At 43.6% G+C, this 22,513-nt stretch overlaps 1 protein-coding gene across 1 annotated transcript in view; it reads right to left on the bottom strand.

Moving 5' to 3' along the window:
- Positions 1–756: 756 nt before the first annotated feature.
- Positions 757–22,513, bottom strand: part of DUSP4 (dual specificity phosphatase 4) — a 33,153-nt gene continuing 11,396 nt past the window's right edge. Inside the window, exons 2-4 of the mRNA XM_086961924.1 lie at positions 8,494–8,630; positions 6,286–6,505; positions 757–5,221 (exon numbers count right to left, since the gene is read on the bottom strand). Coding sequence (XP_086818050.1) covers positions 4,845–5,221; positions 6,286–6,505; positions 8,494–8,630 — 734 coding nt within the window. The 3' untranslated portion in view covers positions 757–4,844. The remainder of the gene's footprint in view (positions 5,222–6,285; positions 6,506–8,493; positions 8,631–22,513) is intronic.

The raw sequence follows: 22,513 nt of genomic DNA on the forward strand, positions 1-22,513 counted from the left end.
AAATCACCCGAATGGTTGGTATGTGCGAAATCCACTTAACTTGTTCATTTATTCAAATGACTGCGCAGAGACCACAAAACGTCATCACTTTCATGGGCTAAATGAAGCAGTGGCTTTATTTTGCAGGATTAGGTGGGAAGGGACTGGATTGGGGTTCATCAAATGAAGGCGTGGGGAGCAGGAGACACCAAATGTAAGTGCGTGAATAAGACAGCACTCGCAAAGAAGATCACATGGCTATCTAGAAGGGGGGGAAAAAGGAGTTTGGAAGATAATGATACCACACTCGGCGAATACTTGAGGCTGGTTCTGTTCATGTGTCCCTCCCGGACCACCCTCGTTACACCACACACCAACATGGACAGTGAGTGGTAGCTGTATCGATTACCTCTTTGCTTTGTGGCCCAAGCCCCATGAGATGGCCCGTTGTAGCAGGAGACTTCGGTTTGATTCATTTCCAAGGCTCGAGGAACTGCCAAAAGGATACTTCAAAAGATTTTTTGTTGGGGCATTTTGAGATGGCATGAAAGACAGATTTTAAAACATCTGATTGTGATGCAGACTGTTGGTGTAACGGGCTTTATTTTAGGTACTACTTAGTATTGTTGCGGATTTGTTTTATTTTGAAGGCATACTCTTTCCTGAAGGTTGCCAAATTTACTTCGTGCAAATGGAGGCCTTTAAAGTAATTTTAAAAATCCTACTTCCTGCAAATAATTTTTCCACTCTACCCACATAGCAAAAATGCTCAGCAGACAAGTTTTAAAAACGTATTTATTTTCCTTCAAATGATTACCAGGCAATAAATAAAAACATTGCAGTCTAAAATTATTAGTATGTACAGAATTCAGAAACGCAATTTCACTTTGAAATATGGCGCTATTTACAGAGCTTAATAACCAGAAGTATTGTATTGCTCTCTGGATTTTAGCAACAACCCTGCTCATATCTTCTTGGCAGGTTGGACTCCTCCTCCATTCTCAAACATGGCAACCTGAGAGTCCGACTAACACTCCTAGCTACATTCAGACGGGAGATGCACATTCAAGTTTAATTTTTCAATTCAGGCTCCTTTTCAAGGAGGAGGGTGTGAGATGACAAGAGCCACAAGCTGAATCCCCAGCAGTCTAGTCTTGAGATGAATTACCAAGACAGACACTGGTGCAAACATTTAAAAAAAACACACAGGATGACCTTTGGACATATACAACCACATTCGCAGTAATAAATAAAGTGCTCCACTAAAAACAAACTTAAGTGACATTCGGCATGAACAAAGGACACACAAAAGATCCGGATTAAAATAAATATGCCCATTCACAACAGTAGCGCATATGCCACATCCCTGGGACCCAGCCACATCAGACAAAAGTGGTACCTCTCAAGGCGTCTTTAAGTGCCAACACTTCACATTGTGGTGACTGGAAGCTAGGAGGTGGGTGCCTTTGCTGCTTCGTATTAAATATTTGTGCTATTTTAGATGTTACATATTCCACTCGTGCCATCCATCAAAACCATATGGACTGCAAAATGAAGCAACACACTGCCTTTCGTTTGTGCGGTCAAGACGCTCTTTTCAAAGAAAGGTGTGGTTCAGAGAGTGAAACAGGACTAAGATTGTATTGCGAGTGCAACTTTATAGGATTATAGCAAGGAAAGATCTAGGGTACAGCTAATGTACAGTTAAGACTGCAGTTTGTGTGGTTGCAAGCAGGAATTCGGAAAGCACCCGTATGTTAGTCATCAGTTTTCGCACACCTGCAAGCACAATCCCCATAAATGTTTTACAAAGGTAGCAGAGATCTGCAGCTGTTAGAACGGACCATGTTCGGCTTAAGACGGACTGAAGGACCCAGGCGCTCACCACTAAATGCATGGGGAAGAGCTTGGATCACTGCGGAACCAACCAACACCCCCGCGTCAGACTGGGAGACTTGAGCGAAGGGCTTGTTTTATTTCACATTCTAGATGTTAATGTACACCAACATCAGAACTAAAAATGTGCACGAGCCACTCTACCCCACCCCCCCCAATCGTCTGTCTCCTCCTCGTCTTTTACCTTAGGTGGCACTTTTCTTTGGAATGAAATCTACTAACACCCTGTACAAAACGAGCTTAATAAATACCAGACATTAAACTGGTCCACTGGATTTCCAGGATCTCCCCCTGCCATACTGCATGAGGCTCCTTTGCAGATCTAGAGGTTACAAACGGGTGTTAGAAGCATGGCAGTCTCAACAAAACAAGCTCCCGCACAACACCGGTCCACTGGCCGAGCACAGTAAACACCCAAACCACAGAGGACATCTCAAAACACCAGTGGAACGCAAAAGCTAGATTAATAAAAATATTCCTTCATTCGAAGATACGGTGTTGGCGAGCAGCAGCAAGATCAAAGAAACACCTTAAAGAAGAGCCGAACGGCTTGCACCATCATAAAACAGCATTCAAGGTATTTGGCAATCCTTACAAATCTTAGCGATTGATCACTTTATCAACAGAACATCTAGGACGCACTGGCTTGGAGAGCTTACGACTGAGGCGCTTGTAATTCAGTGCTCTGCATCTTCCCAAAGGCTGCTCAGAACTGTGCTAGACTACCATACAGACTTGTGCTGAAGGATGCCGGGTATTAAAACAGAACTAAGGCACAAGTTCTATTGAGAAAAAAAAAAAAAAAAAAAAAAACCAACATTTCCAAATGACAAATTAAAAAAATACCCTAAAATAAAATGCCTTCTGAAAATCATTTAGGTATACACACGGTTAGCTCAAATGTTCCAACCCCACAATTCTCCATTTACACACAAAACACAAATGTACCAACCAATCAAGAGGTAAGGGAGGAGTGATTCAGACCACCAGACGAGATCTGCAGCTATGACTTGCATGGGGACCTTCTGGCTGTGGATTAGAATGGCAGGAAGAAATGACAAGGGCCAAGGAAACCTAGGTTTGGTCCACTACTATGGGCCAGTCGATGGCTACCGTGAGTGCACACAACTGTGGTGGTTGTATCTAGCAGTGGGTGACCCACTTGCCTGGTTGAGAGGGGGTCCGACATTTAGAGCCATAACTGCTTTGGGTTGAGTTATGGCCCAAATACACTGACCTATCCAGTAGTAAATGTCCAGTTAACCAAACACTACAATGAGTTTGGAGATCATTCCTGAACATCTACCCTGACCAGACTCTATGTCTTTCTAAAGTGGATCACGGAGACTTGTACATCATTTCATGCCATATAAACCTGCACCTCCATTAACGCAGCTTCCACCAACCAACAGCTATTGCGAGTGAAAGCTACAGACTAGAGTTCACGCTAAAAGATCAAAGTCCAGTTGCAGATGATACGCAACAGTACTCAGCAAGACTATGTGTACAATGCAAGGATTATGGAATTAAATACTGAAACCTTTTTCCACATACACAGAACTGAAAAGACACATTTGTTTCCCTTCTACTCACTAATCCACCAACACTCCTGATCTCGTGCTACAGCCTCCCATACCACCACCACTCACAGGGTTCATGGTTATCATGCATTACAAATCAAGCCAACTGGAACATCCTTCTGAGCACAGGGTGAGCTAGCCACCGCAAAGACTACAGAGGCAAAACAAGAACCTACTTCCTAAGGGTCTGGGAAAGGACCAGGGATAGCTTAACTAGACTGATTTGTTTGTACATTTCAAACACACTTAAAATATTTCAAGTCATACAATAAAGAATAAATTAACTTTGTGTTGATCGCACACCCCACAAATTGTTTCGCTGTTAAACAGTGTTTTTGCAGGACTACTGCAAATGCCAAGAAGCTGGACCCATTTCAAAGATGAAAGATGTACCATGACCTAAACGATGCATTTGCTGAACAAAAAAATGCATAAAAATGGTGAACATTTTAAGTGTTACTTTTATCCAGCAAGTACTGCTGTATAAGGGCAGAGTAGTTGGTCCCAAGTGCAATGATGGAATCCTCAAAGTGCTGTGTTCGAAATACACAAGTGCCATATAACTGTCCAAAACCAAAACTGTTGACAAAGCACGAGTAGTGGACTTGTGACATGAATCCTGCATTGTGAGCAGATTGGTCTCTAACAAAATTACATATAAACACTTGATTGCAATGTCTCCGACCTAGGAAAAGTCATGCACCTCAGGAGAATCGCCAGTTACTAGTATCTGGCACTACAAGAACTGGGTGGCGTGCAGCTGTGCAGGAGTTAACGCAGTCAAGCATGCTTGGGAATGCAGGAGCAGTCACCTAGAAAGATGTGCGTTCTCTTCCTCACCCACCCGTTATTGCTGGCATGGACTTAAGAGACAATCCCCTTTTGAGGCCTATTACAAAAAACCCATGAACCCATGCTCCACCCTACCCTGTTGCTTGTGTACTTCAGTTGAGCGTGTATATTTAAATATAGCAAGCAGAGTTATCAACTTGGGAGCTCCTGAAACACATACTTTTCCCAACTGTTCAAGTATGATCTTCAACAACTGTCAGGAAAGAAATTCCTAAGACAGATACATAGAATGGACATCTACATCAGTCCAGACAGGTAATGGTCCCGATGGGGTGTTCAACAGAAGAGGCAAGAATAAAAATAAAAAAAAGTTTATACAGCTGCAAAGACAAAAATCCAGTCAGTCATTATTGCTTGTTTCAGGAGTGGATCTGCTGTGTGGGCTTTAGTTGTTTCTTTTATTGCCTTTTCCTTCGGTTTGGCCCATCCAGAGGTGGCTAACCAGGTTTTTATCTGGCAACATAGTCTTTACTACTTCCTGCCCAAGTGCCAAGCATGTCATTGTGGTGTGAACACCATCTTGAAAAAGTTTGCTTGTTAACAGCTGGGAGACGTGGTGATTGGACTGTGTAGATAGCTGAGGCTGGAAGGAGTACCCACAGACACCGGGAAGCTGAAGACAAAGGGTGAGGTTGGTGAGGAGGGAGGCTTGCCACGTTCAAGCATGGTTGCAGAGGGGCTGGCGGCCTCCACAGCGCAGGAAGTAGCTAGGACCTGAGACTCAAATTGTAGCAGCTGGCCCATGAAGCTGAAGTTTGGGGAGATGATGCTCCGACGCTGTTTGACAAATTCAAAGGCCTCCTCCAGCTTGACACGTTTTTTCATCATCAGATAGGCTAAGCATATGGTGGCCGAACGGGAGATGCCAGCCTGGCAGTGAACAAGCACTCGACCCTGGCAGCCCTTCACAGAATCTAGTAGAAAAAAAACAGACCAAATATGTATGACATATCAGCATTAACAGGCAACAAGAATGTGACAAATTTAATAAAAAGTAAAAAAAGTAATAACAATTTTTAAAAAAAGGGGGGGGGTGTCTTCACCTTAATAAAAATTGCCTTCTAATGAATATTGACTTCCTCAAAAAAACTTTGAACCCTCTTTCATCGGCATAAGAGTGGATCTGGAGTCCAATGCTCCCCATGACTCATTAAATAGAATGAGTATTATAGTTATTGTCCGCTTGTTCAATGGAGTTCATTCCGATGGAAGGCATCAAATATAGACTCCAATGCATTTGAAAGGCAGTTCTAAGGAAACCTTTACTGAAAACTTCGTTCTGCTTGTAAGTATTTGAACACAGAAATCAGTGTCCCTTTGTTTTGTCGGAACATACAAGAGACTGGTTTGAAAATACAATCTTATTGTCATTTAATCCTACCACTTCCTAAAAAATTCTAAAGTTAATGCCAACAAAGTAAATTATTTCAAATAAACTACACAACTATGATACCATTTCTTAAAAACAACGTATTCCTCTGGTTATGGAACTGGCAGATATTAAAAAATGAAAACATAAAAAAGGTGCTAAAATCTTCCATCAGTTAATGGGTAAGGAGGAAGGCCGTGTTTTGGGTAACCTTTCAGTCTGGAACTTTAACAGCACATGCACAAAGCTTTGAGGTACAAACTCAACCAGGAAAGTAACGGATTGTAAGACGATTTTGGTCCGCAGCTTGTATTCCAGTACTGGCATATGCTGCAAGCTAAGCACGCACACTGGGTCTTTATTAGAGCTATGAACTTCACATGCAGAGGTTATGGGAACATGGCCTAGCGAGGTGAGGGTTGAGCCTCTAATGGGTCTTATCTTCTGGTAACGAATCCTCCTTGTGGACACCAACCAGCTTAGAGTCCATCATATTCACTAAATGTCTTTATGTATCAGCACACCTCCATCACAGTCTCAATACTCCACCCTTTTCTCCAACCAACCATAAATGCAGGTAGCTACAACTTTTTATGAACAGAAACTTACCAATATACTCTATGGCTTCTATGAACCAAGAGCTGATGTCAGTCTTGTGGTTGTCCTCCACTGGAATGCTTTTGTACTGAAAGTGCCCTTCAAAGTGATTGGGACAGTCCGAAGAGACATTCAACAAGGCAGTAATCCCCAAGGCGTCAAGCATATCCCTTCGAGCAGCATGATGGGCACTGCCAAGGTACAGAAAAGGAAGGATTTCAACCGGACCGCCCTATAACCAAAGAAAGTAGACATGATCAGCATGACAACAAAAGAGAAAAGCATCACTGCAATTTTACCTAAACTGTTTAATCGAAACGTTGAAGATCAAGGTTTCCCAAAGGCAGTCCTGGGGGACCGGATCCAAGCCATAATTTTAGCATGTCCCATTTAGATAAATGTAGCGGTCTTAAAAATCCGGCATGGGTCTGGCCCTCCAGCACAGACTTTGGAGAACGCTGTTCAAGATGAATAGCAATTGCCATTCAGTAGAAACAAATTTACCCAGTTTGTGTTGACCCCATTCAATACCTCCTTCCTTTTCCTAATCATTATGCTCCCTTGCACCTTTCTCTCCTCACCTCAACTTTTTCACTTTAAAGCTATATTCCCCCACGGACTCGCTAAGGGGTCCACACTTTCTCTTCCTATAAGGAGTTCAGTAATTTAATGAGTTTCTCAACCAAATGTTATTGCTATTACTTTGACTTTCCAATAAATGGGTTCTCTATTATTTGGATTACTAGAAAGTTTCTATTGCTTAAATGATCTATAACTTTCATCCCAACTCTGCCTATTGTCTTTTAGAAACACTATACACAATGTGCATCGATATTTACTGCACAGCCTGGTGACTGTAAGGCGGTACCCACTTACGAGTGCCTTACTTTCTATGAGCTTTAAATGTCATACCACATCTAAATGAAGCCATGGTGAAGTTTAAATTCCGCCAGTACAATTCATTCTAGCCGAGGCCTCCTGCAGTGTCGTACTACTTTGAACATTTTTGCTAGGACCGATTTAGGCTTCCAGTTCAGCCATGGTAGCAATAGCCTTTCACAGTTAGTTGATCCTGGACAGGCTGAAGCTGTTGCTGCCACACTGCATTTGCCTGTTGTGAGAAGCAGGAATAAGGCAATACTTTTTTGGTCTTGGTTTTGACAAGAGCAGCTGTCCAACAGACCTACAATATATCAGACTGGGCATTAGGGTCGGCCCATTCAACCACAGACTTTTAGACAGCCTCTTTTTGACAATGGCTTGATACTTTGTTAGTCATGTCTTGGCGCAGACCCGTAGAGCATTCCCTTTTGACCAAAAGTGATTGGCTGTTCGGGCGTATGCACCCAGAGCCATTCAAGTGCTTAAAGTGAACTGTGTGAAGGGACTGCTTTACAACTATCGCACTCCATTTGAAATACAGACAAAAACAAAACTGTCAAAAGGAGCCTTCAATACAGTCTGGCTTACAGGTCTTGCCCTGCTTTTACACTCTTGTACTGCATGAACTGGCACAATACAAACAGAGCTACTGGCTTTGCCAATGTTTGTTGAAAATGCTACTGGCAACTGTATAGCACACAGTTTTCATTTTTGAGACCTTGTACAGGTGGTATTTTAGTCAGTGGAAAGCAAGCAGTTTAGGCAAGTGGTTAGAAGACACAAAGCTGGCGGTGTCCGACATGGGAAGGATTAGGTGCGGTGCTTGAGGGCCACATATTTGCTCCAGTGTAAGTAGTTTTTGAATACATTTGAAATTGAAAGACTGTACAGGGCATCGAGGGCCACATAACGATTGCAGCGCGGGAGGCTACAGAGACAGGATGCATGAGGAAGTGAGCATAAGGCTGGACTACATTTGAGCACAACATCTATAGATTACATAATTACAGTGAAGGTATGACGTGCACCTAGTGGAAAAGTGATCAGCTGTAAGACGACTTGCTGACAGACGTGTGGAATGAAGTCCCCTTGTGTCAAGCCAGTGCTCGGAGGCCTATGAAACCCAGGAGCAATTGAAGAATCCCTGCAGTCAGTGGTCCCTCTTGTCCTCTGAACGTCAGGAAAAGATGCTCCTGCAAGCTCCATGAACTGCCAGGCACATGCACAGTATGTAAACTTTGTAATTACCTTGTATAGTACTTTATTTAAGTCTAATAGTACACACACAAAACTATCACAATATACTTTGGGATACAGCCACAGCCCGGACAGCTCTACCTGATCATGAAGAGGTGTGCCACAGGAACTGCAGCCAATCTCCACAGGCTCGGGGATGTCTGGAGAAGGAATGCCGCTGGGGGTTTTAGTTTTTGCGCAGATCTCTGGATATTCAGAATGGAACCTCTCGTACCCACCTGAAATGCAAGCAAGATGGAAAGTGAATTAATTGGGTACAATCTTAAATCCTGTTCATCAGTTGTGAGAGTTCAGCATTAGGGGAGCATCCTTGGCACCCACACTTCCATTGCAATTCACGTACAATAACTCAATTCAAAGCGCATTAAACGAGGTGCACAAGTAGCTCTCCTGCAGCTGATGCTGCAGTAAGGCGGACACTGGACATTATAGAGAGCAGGTGGCCCTCACTAAAGTCAGACATCTTACTGTTAGTAGGATTTGGAGACCAATGTATATGCAACAAATGACAGAACAGATATCCATGATGGCATTTTCTACCTTACAGCCATACAACAGGAAGCACCCAGTAGAGTAGACTCGTAACCAGGAGCTTACTGGCACAGACCCTAGCTGCGAGGGTCAACCAGTTGCTCACTCGGTGGTTTGTGTGAAACTGCATGAAGCATTGACAAACCTCCCCTGAACAGCAACATGCCACCCGACATCGCCACAACATTGCCACAAAGACCTATTTTGCAGCTCCCCCATCATGCTGCAAGTCACGAGGCCTCCCAACACAGCTTTAGCAGAGGACTTCCACTAGCCTTAGGTCACAAATGCTGAAGAGACGTGAAGCTGTAAAGGGGTGTTGCGTGGTTTCTTAGCGGCAAGATCGACGCTGCAGAGCCCCTGCATGCAATCACGCACCCTATGACTGACGTGCTGTGCTGTCTATGCAACTATGAAGCGCGCACTACTAATTTCCGCGCCAAACAATCTCAGCAAACAGGTAAAACGAGGCCTGATGTGGTAGACTGTGTGGGACTTCGAAAGATAATCATGCACCTTAGGGAATATAACGGTCAGTGTGAGTGAACCCTCTTGCTTAAGACACTTAAGCTGACCAACCGAGCAGACTCGCCGCTTGCTCAAGCCGAATTGTGGGCTCTTACCGGTGCCCGATTCATGCCTGTGACCATTTCACAGCTACTAGATCTCTGTGGTGGGTGCAAGAACTGTAGAGCCAGGCTAGGACCCCATACTTGTAGACTGTAGGACCCTGTGGGTGAACAGCCTTTACAGTTTGCCGTTTTTCATTATGTAATGTTAATTAAGTACTTCTCTTTTCTAAAGACAAGTGTTGGGCTAGACAGTGAATGAAAGCCTGTTTGACTGTTCATTCTGTGTCTCTACACCACCTCGGAGGCCTTCGATTGCTTTGGCCCAGTTTGCAAAGCCAAGGGCAGACCCCAGGATACCAGAGATAAGCAACCCCAATGACCACGGCTGTAGCTCCTGCCTATTCTGCTCAATCCCCAAACCCCAACCGGGATCCAGAAAACATTAAGAGAACAGCTTGTGTTGGTAGGTCAAGCAGCCTCTGAGTATATGTTTTTCAAATGGATCATATATTGTGCCAGCCTGTCAATGGTCAGGAACTCATGTCCGTACCATAAAGCCTGCTGCTTCCCATTCCACCGGTACAGATTAGAAATGTTCTTTCTACTTGAAATATTCTTTCCCCTCATGATCCTCTCCTCCACTAATCCAACTCCAGTTGTAGACCATATATTTCAGAATACAACCAATGCCCTTTGTTGACCTGTCCTTATCTCCAGACCACCATGTTCAAGAGAGTCTCCTGTTGGAGTTGGTGGGTTCTGCGCCAGTGTGTGTGTGGGAGGGGGGGGGGGGGGTCTATCAAAATCCCATAGGCCCGGAGTGTTTGGCAGAGTAATAAGGAGCTCAGAGTGGCTTGCCACCGAAAGCCGAACGTCTACCAGCGATTCCCCCCTAGCCAGCGTGAGTTGCAGAGCATGACGCAGGAGGAAACTCGGATGAAAGCATAATATTGATTCGATTCACAAACACAAGGCATGCTTCTCGTCCCAGTTAGACTATTTGAATATATCCTTAAAAGTGTTTTTCACATTGCAAAGGCAAGAAAACAGAATGCAATTGTGCCCATTGCATTAGCGCTTAAAGTGTTCAAGCCAAATGCTTAAGGAGCTCTGTGCTTAAGGAGCTCTGTGCAACTGCTTAAGCACAAAGGCTAAAAAGAGGGCTGATAAGTTACATCATTCAAGTACCCATGTTCCTCACGTTTCCCGAACCTCAGCTTTCCCAGCCTCAGATGCAGACAAACTAGACAAAGGAAAAAAAACTAATCTGCATGGAGGTGTTATTTAGCAGCACATTCTACATGTGCGTGTGGCGTGCCAGTTAACGGACTTTTACTTTGAACCATCAGTGAAGCATTGAGGCACCCAAACCAATGGTCCAAATAATAAGGACTGGCACTAAGTGTAGCAGAAGAGTGTTTTCAAAGCCTAAAGTTTTCCAAGACATTTAGGCCATACGTTTCTCACAGCACCCCATTCGGAGTCCCTTCACAGGAACCCAGGCCTCCCACAGCTCCCATTCATTTTCATTCCCGCCAAATTATACTGTTTAATTGAAACTCACCCACCAATGCCAATGAACTCCCTAACCACAGTTTAACTACAGTACCACGCTACCTCTTTCCAAGAAATCCTCGTCCAAAATAGCATCCATGATGCTCATTCAATGGCAAACTGGGCAAGGAACATTACTTTCAGTAGCAGCGATTGGCTTTCTGGAGCATCTAATTTATGTTCATGGCTCCAGACCAGCGGTTCTCTTGTGGCCAAAAACCCCAAGATGATTCGTAAGAGGGGAGCTGGTAAAGATTTTCAAGTTCAAACATCTTTTTGCTCCGCTCTGGTATGCAAAAAATGCTAATCATCTTGCAAGTGTAAATCTTAATTAGGACACTTGATTGTAGACAGCTATATTAAGACAACAGAATTGCCCATGCCAATAACGGCTGGTACAGGCTTTCTGCTCCAACATTCCAATGTCTTTCGGTTTCTCCATTTTTAATTCAGAACATTCTACTCTAAGTGAGTGGACAGTCCCTTAGCTCTTTTGCTCAGGTTGAATGTTTTAACTAGCGGTATGACCATACAGTTTACTGCAGGAGTAAAAAGTAATTAAAAAAAGTAGAACAAATGTATGAAAATCGTAATATGAGTGTGTTCTGATACAATGAAAATAATTATCAGAGTAGGAGAGACAGTATGAAGAATGTGCCTTATTAACTTAGCGTTTTGATATATATGTACATGAAGGGGAGAAGAAAATAACAAAAGAAAAGTCCTGCACTATTTACAGAAATAATCAAATTTAACTCCAATAATTACACAGTGAATAAACAAATAATGCAAAGGTAACAGTAAATGTCTTCATAGCTACAGTATAAAGGAACCTAAGACTAAGACTCGTGGTGGTTGAAAAACAGAAGTTCTATCCTGGATCCGAGTTGAACGGGGAGATAAATAATTAGTAAGTGGAGACCAGAAGGCCTCTTCTAGGAGATGTTGGTGAGAGGGAGTGACAAAAGCTCTGTCCAATCTGTGGTGATGACAGAAGGTTCAGCCAGGCAGAAAAGGGGACCTTGGAGGCATCTTTCCAATTGGAGTAATAACCTGTAAGGCAATTGCCAATAACAGATCCACGAATTGTCCAAGTTTATGGGCACCAAACCAAACTTGGGAAGTACTTCCTAAAAATATAGAGTTGATCTTAAACGAATATCTAATTAAACATATAGAATTGAAATTAGAACCTCTTTTTGGTAAAAAATGTGTATGTGGACATTAGTTGAACAGGTCCAACAGGCACATGAGGAACCCTGGGTGTATTTAGAGATAAATGATGGGATTAGGTACAGCCGGGTGTAAAAGTAATATAGAGTCAGAGTAGTGCTTGCATTACAGGACATATGATGTGAACGTGCCCAGATGAAGTTCCAGGTGTATATAGAGAAAGTTTGTTGTAAACCCGTTTCCCATAACAGTTCAGCCTTACTCTTAGATCGATTGGGAAGAGAATAATGTAGATATTTGTAGATGCGAGATGCCCTGAGGGAAGCGTGGAAGGGTATACTCAGATGTGAGTCCCTAGCTCATTGCACCATCAGGATTCAAGCAAGCCGGGCCGAAGACGGCTGAAATGCCAGAAACCGGTCCCCGGTAGCTTGTTTCCTTCCCAGTATAAGAATTGGCTTGGTAGTTTGGTCTGCCCTGTTCCCATGATGCACTGGGCCAGGGTCAGACTAATTTGCATATAGCCAAGTTCTGAGCTGGGATGGTGCAGTGAGCTAAAAAACGATGATGGATCAAGCCCTGATCTTTGGACTGGGTAAGAGTGGTCTGCTTAATTCAGACACTCTGTTCATCACCACCCCCTTTTCTGAATCATCTGAGGGAAGAGGAAGCGCACAATGGCTCTAATCATAATTCCAGTGGAGGGAAAGCAGGTCCGGAAAGAAGGGAGTACTGCTGAGTCAGGATCAATTTCAAAGAATCATATTTACGAAGAGAGGTGGGCAGTCCATATTTAGATTGAAGCTCATTGGAGGAGAGAGGGAGTGTTCCACGGAATAAGTGCTTGACTTGAATTATCCCCATGTTGGCCCAATCCTTACAGAAAATGATACGATTAGCAAGTTTAATGGACCTATTATGGTTCCAAATTCTAAGAGAGGGTTAGCCCATCACATGGCGATTCCACAGAGTTGCACACCAAGACCAAGCCGACTCTTCTAGACCAGTTTAGATAAAATCAAGCCTTTTACACTGGCTTGAAGTTGATAATTCATCTTTAACACAAAACATGTACCCAATCCCAGCATCGCACTCTGCAAGCCATCTTTAATAAACTTCTTTAATTCAGACACATAGATCGGCCTTAAATAGACTTATTTGCTAACGTGTGTCTCCTGAGTAAATAGCTGGCCTTTGAACCTGGAACCCTAGGATTTACCACCAGACTGAACTAGATTCCAGTAAAGGCAATTATTTACTTGGTTTCAATTTGTATATAAATGTTACGGTGAAAAGTAAAAACAAAAAACATTAAGCTAAACATAGAAAATCATCTTAAATGGGGGTGGTCCACAACACGCCAAACTATGAAACTACCACTCCACCTGATGAGCAGCTAAAAGCCCAGACCTTGAAACCCCACAAAACAGGGAGGTTCTCCTTGAAGATTAGGGAAGGATCAATTTCCAAGCGTTAAGAATGTATTTGTGTCGCGCCAGGTACCAGGGGACCATGAACTCTGGTACGTTCATTCCTTGTAACAGCTAAACGGGAACCATGGCACAGACTAAACATAGGAGATGTTTGACCATTTCTGCAGTACCTTTTAGAATGCCAAGGTTCAACAATCTTGATATTCTCTCAGAGAATGGTGTGGGATAGACATTCCGATACATTCAGCAGAGGTAACCCATGATGACCATTGTTTAGTGTTCACTGTAGAAACGAGGAAAGACTTACTCCAGCTAAGTTTGATTCCGTACTAATAATATTCTACCTAACCGTACAGCTGTCATGTTACATTTCAATACTGAGAAAAGCACGAGAGACTACGAATACTCCAAGACCATCACATGAGATTGCAAAAGCTTTCCCTACTTAATATAGCTTCAGCACAATCAGGGCTTAGTATTCAGTGTGTTTGACACAGCATGTTCTCGGCCGCAGCTCACTGGTGTAATACCAAACATGAGCACGTAGGCCTATATACCCGAATTTACATGTGGAATTTTTCAGCTTGCCTGCTGATCCACCTCCTAGGTCTTAGCAATACCATACATGTCTTAATTCCTAAAGTCTGCTTCTCACCGCTCTTCAGAACACCTGGGGCAGGTTTTATGCAGAAACAATGATAGTCATGGATTATGCAACTAACCACTCCAATTTAAAGTTGTACTGAAACATGAAACAATTGAGCACCTTTTACAAAACTCAGGGAAAACGAAGGGATACAGTCATACAGACTACACCCATTTTACCTGGTAGAACCAGTAGACAGACATTTTCCCAGCTTTGTGCGTGTGTTTTTATGCATCAGCTGCTCCCATTAATCTATCATGTCCCAATAATGCAGATGGTAAATCTCGCACGTTAAAGGGATTAGCACAATGGATTACTGTCAAGCAGAATCTAAACCTCTCCTGGGGGTGGAGCAACAAAGAAGGAAAAAAATTCATGCAGAGCACCTGTCATGGACTAATGTCACAGGTCACTTCTCCATAAACACTTTGCTCTGCGAGAATGATTAACCCCTTGCCTGCTGATGACGGAACCGCTCCATCATCAGCTGCGGTGGCGCTGCGCTGATGACGGAGCGGTTCCGTCATGGCCCGCCCGGCGCTCCTGCGCGGCGCGAATTCCGCGCCTGCGCTGAGCGTTCCATGACGGAACCGCTCCGTCATAAGCACAGCGCAACCGACGCTGGTGACAGAGCGGTTCCGTCACCAGCATGCGGCCGCCCCGCCCCCTTAGCACTGCGGCGGAATAGCCGCCGCAGTGAAGGGGTTAAATAAGAGGTGGACTTCCCTTATCTATTGTGCCACTCACCTCTATGTGTTAAAGTACTTTGTCAACATAAGGTTTAAAAAAATATATATGGCCCTGCTCCCTTTCCTAAGGCAGCCGGAATATGTGTGGGTGTCAGGAACTGTGCAACTCGACTCATCGGCCCATCAGTCTATAGAAAAGCGCAACTAGTAATAGCAATCATCCTGAGCCTGTGTCCTTCCTGGGGGAACCCTATTACAGCAGAAACACTAACATTTCAGAGACTTTTTTTTAGGCGGCTTTCCTGAAGTCAAATTTCTCCCAGACATCCTGGCTAATTGCTTCCCCAGAGGAGTTGCTATCGACGCTAGCTCTGGATGCGTTAACCGGATAATTTATTCTGCCTACTACGGCCCATTTGGCCCAAGAAGAAGACTCCCAAGATCTACAATTCTTGCCGAGACTCTAAAGTCTCAGCGGCCATCTTGAAGTCCGAGGCTATTTAAGCCATGCCCCATCAGGTTCTTAAAGCTTTGCGTTGAGAAGCGGAGGAAGAGCGGTTTTCATTGATCTCACCACCACCCGGGAAGCTAAAGAAGCTTCTAGACTATGGGTACCTCATCAAAAGATAAGTACTATGGGAGATTGCTTAATTTGGTGTGACGCACTATAGGAATAGAGACTTCTTAACCACATATTTGGCGGCGTACATCAGACTCTGCACTATGAAGCAGACTCTGCTTCTAAGTGAGGCTACCCTGAAGCATCCCCCTTCTCAAGAACTAATTTGTTTCATTGTAGTATCAGTACTGTAAACCAACACGTTTATAGTAAAATGCCTGCATGCGTGAATGTGAGATTGGTTTCGAATTGCTGCCATTTGCTAATCCTAAAACCAGAAAAATCAATTTGTGTATTAGAGTACATTATGCTATGATCCGAATTCGCACAAGAGCTCACCTGGAGTTCTCTAGTCAAAAATAGTTGCCATTTCAATCAGGGGGGTATGACTTCAACTCTTTCTTGGCTAGATACTAGGGCACTTGACAATCCGTGAAAGGGTTGATGCACAAAATTGTTGGGGCAAATGAAAGATTTTATTTTAGTTCTGTGGAAGGGACCGAACAAGCATCAAAACAGACAAGAAAGCGTAGCTCAGGCACCCTCTGGAAAATCTAGCTTCACCTGCTGGAAGTGACCAGAGATGTTTCTATAAAGGGGATTATTTTAATCATGTGCTCTCTCCACAGAGGGCGAGCATGCTAAAATCAATTCAGATTCTGGAAAAAGGCCGTAAAGTAAACTAATCAACCAGCTAGAAGGGGCTCCCTGAGAGATGAAAGTATCTCATAAAAAACAAGTTAGTAATCCTAACCTCACCTTCTTTCCGCAGGGACACATGCAACCTGTGTTTTTCTCGTTATTATTTTAGTTTGGTATTGGTCCAGATTCTCCCTTCCCTTGGGCTCATCCTCTTGCCACAGTGAGGGTATGGAGCTTATAGCAATTGTGTGGGCATGAGGTCCCATGCTGTCTCAGTAACTCTGGACGTCCAACAGAAGTGTTCAGCACGCAGGCTGACCGTTGATCGTGCTGCAGACAGATACTTGACCTATGAACAAGCAACTTTCTAGGCACCCCGTTTTGTTCTCGCATTCAACTTTCTAATTTCTACTACACATTTTGTGCATCATGGTCAACAAACCTGATTGTGAGTGCGGTGTGAAGCACCAGAAAATCTTTTTGGGAATATTGTCTGACAAATATGGTCTCCTAAATATTATCTAGAAAAAATATTTGGGAATTAATAGACAATCTAACCCAGTGGAACTATATAGTTTTCATGTTCAATATTTAGGGCACAATATTTAAGTCAGGCAAAGTTTCTGTTTAACATATTCCCATTTCCAGTTTTGTATGATTTTAAAATTGGAGACAGTGCATCAGTGCCATTGGGTGCATTACGTCTAAAAGGCGCACAACAGATGTACATACACAACTGCTGTATTAGGGGGAATATTACCAAGATTACTAGCAGTGATTTACCGACGCACACCCACATATCACCCCCCCCCCTCCAAGAAATAAAACTGGACCACTAAGTGGAAGGTTATGTGGGCTAGGCCAACCATTCATCATCTAGGGCTGCAGGCTGACTAAGACAGTAGACTAGAGACTTGTGAGTCAAGGCCAGGTCAGCCAGAGCGCCCTTCTATTCTGGAGTGGGTTCTTGGTGCGGCTGTGCAGTTTGCATGGAACACTGGCAGAAAAAGAAGTGACGTGGGAAGCAACTGAACTGCTGCACATTTGTAATACCAACAGACAACAGCGTGACTGGCAAGCACAACCCTTGTGCTAACTGAGATTCAAAGCCAGAACTGCAACCACCACCAGCATTAAACCTCTGCACGCCAGGCTACGAATGACCAGCCCAGCCTTAAAAAGATTTTAGAATTTACACTTTTTTCCTGACAAAATAGGGTAATCTAGGAATGTTAAATTATAGCAGCTTTTTGTACTCTGATAATGAAATTAGATTATGTTTTCGCCAATAATAGAGATTTAATTACAAACAGGCCAGAATCGTACACAATTAGCACCCGTTTTCAGATGTTTGCTGTTCCCAAACAGGCTCTTTCACATGACAGGAAGGTTGTAAGAGCTAACACCTCCGTGACAGACAAAGCAGACTGCCAATAATGAATTCTAAATTTGGACGTGGGCTGGCTTCCGGTACAATTTTTCTGCACGGGCTGGTTGAGATTATCAGTTTGGGGTGGTGGCGAGAGAATACAATACCTACGCTCAATAGGTAGCATTATTTCATATATTTTACGAACAAAAATTTAAAAATAATTGCTTGTATTTGATGGGGCACTGCGGTGCACGCTGGCGGTTTTGCTCTGCTATTTGAAGGGCTCCAGTGTCGGTAGGTGGTGATGGGTGGAACAGAAGGCTTTTAGCTCATCCTTCCAGGCTTGCTTTGTTAGTATGTTAAGTCAAAACAGACCGGTGTCGAGCAGACCGGCTGCCGAGCGCCGCACACCCACTTTCAGCAACAGGCCCAGCACCGACAGCAGCTGCCTCGCCGCTGAGCGTGCGCCGGAAATGCCATTTCCGCCGGCCACTAATTAAGGCACGGAAGCCCCACGGACTCGGGTGCGTGCAGCTAAAAATGGATGCGCCACATCTGCACTGCTGGCCCGGGGGCATTGGGGCTGCACGTACACGGCAGGGACATGCCCGGTGGCCGCCCTGTCATTACTGGGCTCGCTGCGGGCACTGTACCTCGGACACAGGCTCGTGCTCACAGGTGCATTACAACAGGGGGGGGCCGTGGGTGACATGAAGGTGTTTTAACCAAATCCCAAGGGGCATTCAGATGAACGGGAAGGGGAGAAGAGATGAAAGAGCTGGAAAGATCGGACTCAGCAAAAAGAGTCTTGATGCGGCAATCACCTAGACACCCTTCATTATTTTCGGACTTTATGCCCCAGTGATATGGGCCAATGAGTGAGATAAGATTAGATTAGTTTATTGTTTGATTATTTAAAATCTTACAATGTACAAAAACATACCTTTGGTATTTAAAATTGATAATGGCAATTTTCATCATAAAATTCATTAAAGATCCTTAAAATGCTTCATTTACAACTTAGTCTACTAATTTTGTTTTTACTAGTAAAAAAAACTTCACAAAGGCAGCATTCATGCCTATATCATTTGATTGGAGACAACATTTCAAGGCTTGCCTACATGTCCGTATTCCGGAGTGAGATTACAGAACACAAAAAGAAAAGAGGTATCTGTATAGGTAGCGTTAACTCTTTTGATACTAACACCCAGCTTAACAGCACACATTTATGTATTGGCCTTGTAAGGATGAAACACTGCATGGCCATGTGGGTGTCTATGACAGTGGGGAAGTCCAACAAACCCAGCCGAGGATGCTTCAGTCCACAGCCACCAGGCAGAGAAGGTTGTCGCTTTCAGCATATTCTGACAGGTGGGCTGGTTTCACCAATCCCAAAGAAAATCCCCATATTGCAACTTCTAGTGTTTGTGTCCGTCGACGCCCAATTAATTGTCCATTGTTACCATCCAAATATTTTTTATTGTTGGCAACAGTCAACTACAATTCAAACCTTCAGGACGCTTGCATTGAACACTCACCAGGAAACTCGCATTTTGCAAAACTGATAAACGTTTTGTATAACCTGCCGTATTTAAATTTTCTCTCCAGATTAAACTCTGATCTGCAGTGTAAAGAGTAATCTTAAAGTAATTTTAAAGAAAAACCTTGTGGTTCCTATTGTAGATGTCCACTCAATCGATCAGATCCTGCACCCAACCACCCCAGTATAGCAAAGGAGCTCTGGGGCTAAAGAATTAATGGTTGCTATGCAGCACGCCCCAACTCGATATTCCATCATGGGATATTTTTTTATTCAGAGATACAAGCAAAACATAAATTTAAGGGGCCACTTCTCAGCTGCACTCTTTAGAGCACCAATGACGGCTGCAATAAAAACAAGCATTTGCAATGCAATAGGTCTCGCAGTAGGAAAGTTTGAGCTATTGGTGTTGTAAATGATTTTTTTTATTTATGTGTTGGTTTTGAAAATAGCGAAATTAATCGCTTTGTCATTTACAATGCCAATATTTTTAATTTTTGCAAATGTGACACCTATAGCATTTGTAATGCAACATGTTTTGTATTTACGTGACTTAAATGTATTGATATTACAAACAATGGCTTGTAATTTTTTTTAATAATTAATACTTAAATAAAAGTTATTGTAATTTATAATGGCAATAGCTTAAAGTCGGGAGCAAATTTGCTCTTGTAACTAAACAAGTCAAACCTTGTGCAAAGGACAGGACAAAAGAGCAAATATGATCTTTTGCAGACATCGGAATGGCTATAGCATGTTATTCTGCATTCTAAGGAATGGGGTATTACATGAGGATCTGCTTATTAGCCCACCCTGTGCCAATGCTAATGAGTGGGTGCACAATTTACACAATCAATGTGCAGGCCTACTGCTGTAATCGAGCCCGTGACGTTCATATTGCAGAATTGATAAAGCCTTGATTAGGCCCTTAAGCTTAAGAGCACCATCAATCTGCACGCGTTGATGTACCACTTAGAATGTTCTAGAGGTCACCTTAACATTCCCATGCTGATTAGTCACATTGGGGGTTGGGGGCGGCGGCATGTGTATGCGTGTGTGTGTGTGCATGGGGGTGCGGCAGCGTATGTATGTGTGCGCGCGCGCCTGTGTGTGTGCAGGGGGGTGGGGGCTGGCTGTGTGTGTGTGTGTGTGCGCGCCGTTAGTGCATGCGAGCCAAGCTAAAGCAGGGGCTTCATCTGCGCGTCTCAGAAGCGCGCTCCAGCGGTCAAAACGGACAATGAAAAAGCACGCGTCTGACTCGTGTTTACATTCCCAGAAACGGGTGACAATAGTTGACAAGCAGACAGCAATCAATGCTTCGCATTGATTGCACGTCTAGGCTCGACCTAAAAAGCATTTTCAATGCAATTGGTCTTGCATTTGCGAGAGCTTAAGCTATTGGCATGGTAAATGATCCTGCCTTTTATTTATCTGTTTTGATAATGAACACATAAATAAAAGGCATTGTCCTGAAAAATGTCAATAGCTCCAACTAGTGTAAAGGCGAGACCTATTGCATTTCAAAGAAGCGGCCGCCATTGTCAGGACTGCTTGGAAAGTGAAAGCGTGCATGGCGCGCTGAATGTTGCAGGGAAGAGTGTCGTGCCTGCATTACGAGAAACAAAAAAAAAACCAAACAAAAGTGTGCTTCCAGACTAAATAAGACATTCGTTCAACAACCGAAGTAAAAGGGCCAGTCCTTATGGGAGGTTACAAATGAAGACAAGGGGGGGACTAACAAGCCTATTACAAATCATAAGCCAGCATTTAGGAAGGACAACGACAAGCCAATGACAAATAAATTAATACGGATGTGTCCCGTGTAGCCCCAACCCATAATAGAAGAATGTAAACATGCTCAGTTTAACCTCTTCGATGCTGCCCAGATTCATCATCGGTGCTGGGCCCCAATGTTAATGGGTGTGGTCATGACGGAATGGTTCCGTCATGAGCACCGAAGGGGTTAACTTCCTCCTGGACTCCAGAGATGCTTTCTTGTGCCCCAAGCAAATATTGTCTGGGAATAATCGCACACCATATTATTTCTGTGGCTACAAGTTCTCTAAACAGTCAGTCTTTAAAGTACTCTTGGAGAGTTACCCTAGGGGTCAAACGAGTAGCTATGGAGCTCTGGGTAGCCAATTAAACTTTAAGTAGCTCTCAGAAGTTAAGCACAGACTAGTCCAGCACTCTAACGGTACTTTGAGGGACACTAAGGAAGTGTTAGGAGTCCTTAGAGGGATAGCCAGCCAGAAAAGTGTCCCTGCCCTACACGAACACAAAAACACAGTCTAAGCACACAGGGCCTGCAACATGACCATGTGTCTTCATTCTCAGTCTAGCAAGGTCACAAGGAGACTAGTCAGGTTACAGGCCTTACTCTATCAGCCACGCTGCATGTGTAGACAGTGGGTTCGAAGAATGCCAGCAGTAGTCAGCGTAGAGTCACCAAAACGTGTGCTATCAGGAGCCAGAGTGAAAGGTGTGTAATTTGGGTGCTTGAATACATCAGGACCTGAGCAGACAAAGGCCTGGACCCAGAGTTGAGACAGTTAGGAGCTTCATTTCTTTCAAAGTACAGGTAAAAGATGAAAGTGTACATGCATATGTGACAATGTGTGAATTTGTGCGTGCCTGGGTGTCTTGCATTGTGTCCCTTCTTGATAGACCACGGAAGCCCATCACCAGAAGTATGCAACATCCCTTTTTCATAAAGGGTGCCTGAGCAGGCTTTGGGCATTCTTGGTCTAGTTGTAGAATGCTGGCAGCCATCTCAGATATACAGTGTTCTTGGCGGACCCAATTTCTGTGCCATCCCTGCATTGGTGTCTGGCATGATAGTGGCCATTACTGTCATATTGTAGGCTTGTTATGCATGCACTCTCCCAGCATCTTGAGACCCTCACGGGTGAGTAGCAGCGTGATACAAAACCCTGATTGACAAATAACTACGACTGCTGTTTAGAATGACAGTAGTCATGTATACCATGTTATTGTAATACATGGGCAACTGGAATAGAAGCTCTCCATATGAGGCATTTGACTAGTTGATAAAAACACGTTTCTTTTCAAGACAGACAAGTTTTTCTTTGGGAAATTGAGTTTACCCCACAATGAGAAGTGCCATTGAATGATAATTTAAACCGAGTTGAAGAGATGCATTGCATTGTTTATGTCCTTCATGCTAGAGGACACATTGTCTCAGTTACTTTATTGGTTAATTTGAGGCATTTCATACAGATAATTTTTTCCTGAATTGTCTGCTAGCTAACAAACCAGAAGCATTAGGGCAGTCACAACTGATACTCCTGCACGGGGTGCTCACTATTG

This window comes from Lissotriton vulgaris, chromosome 3_1, assembly GCF_964263255.1.
Source record: "Lissotriton vulgaris chromosome 3_1, aLisVul1.2, whole genome shotgun sequence".
Classification (NCBI taxonomy): Eukaryota; Metazoa; Chordata; class Amphibia; order Caudata; family Salamandridae; genus Lissotriton; species Lissotriton vulgaris.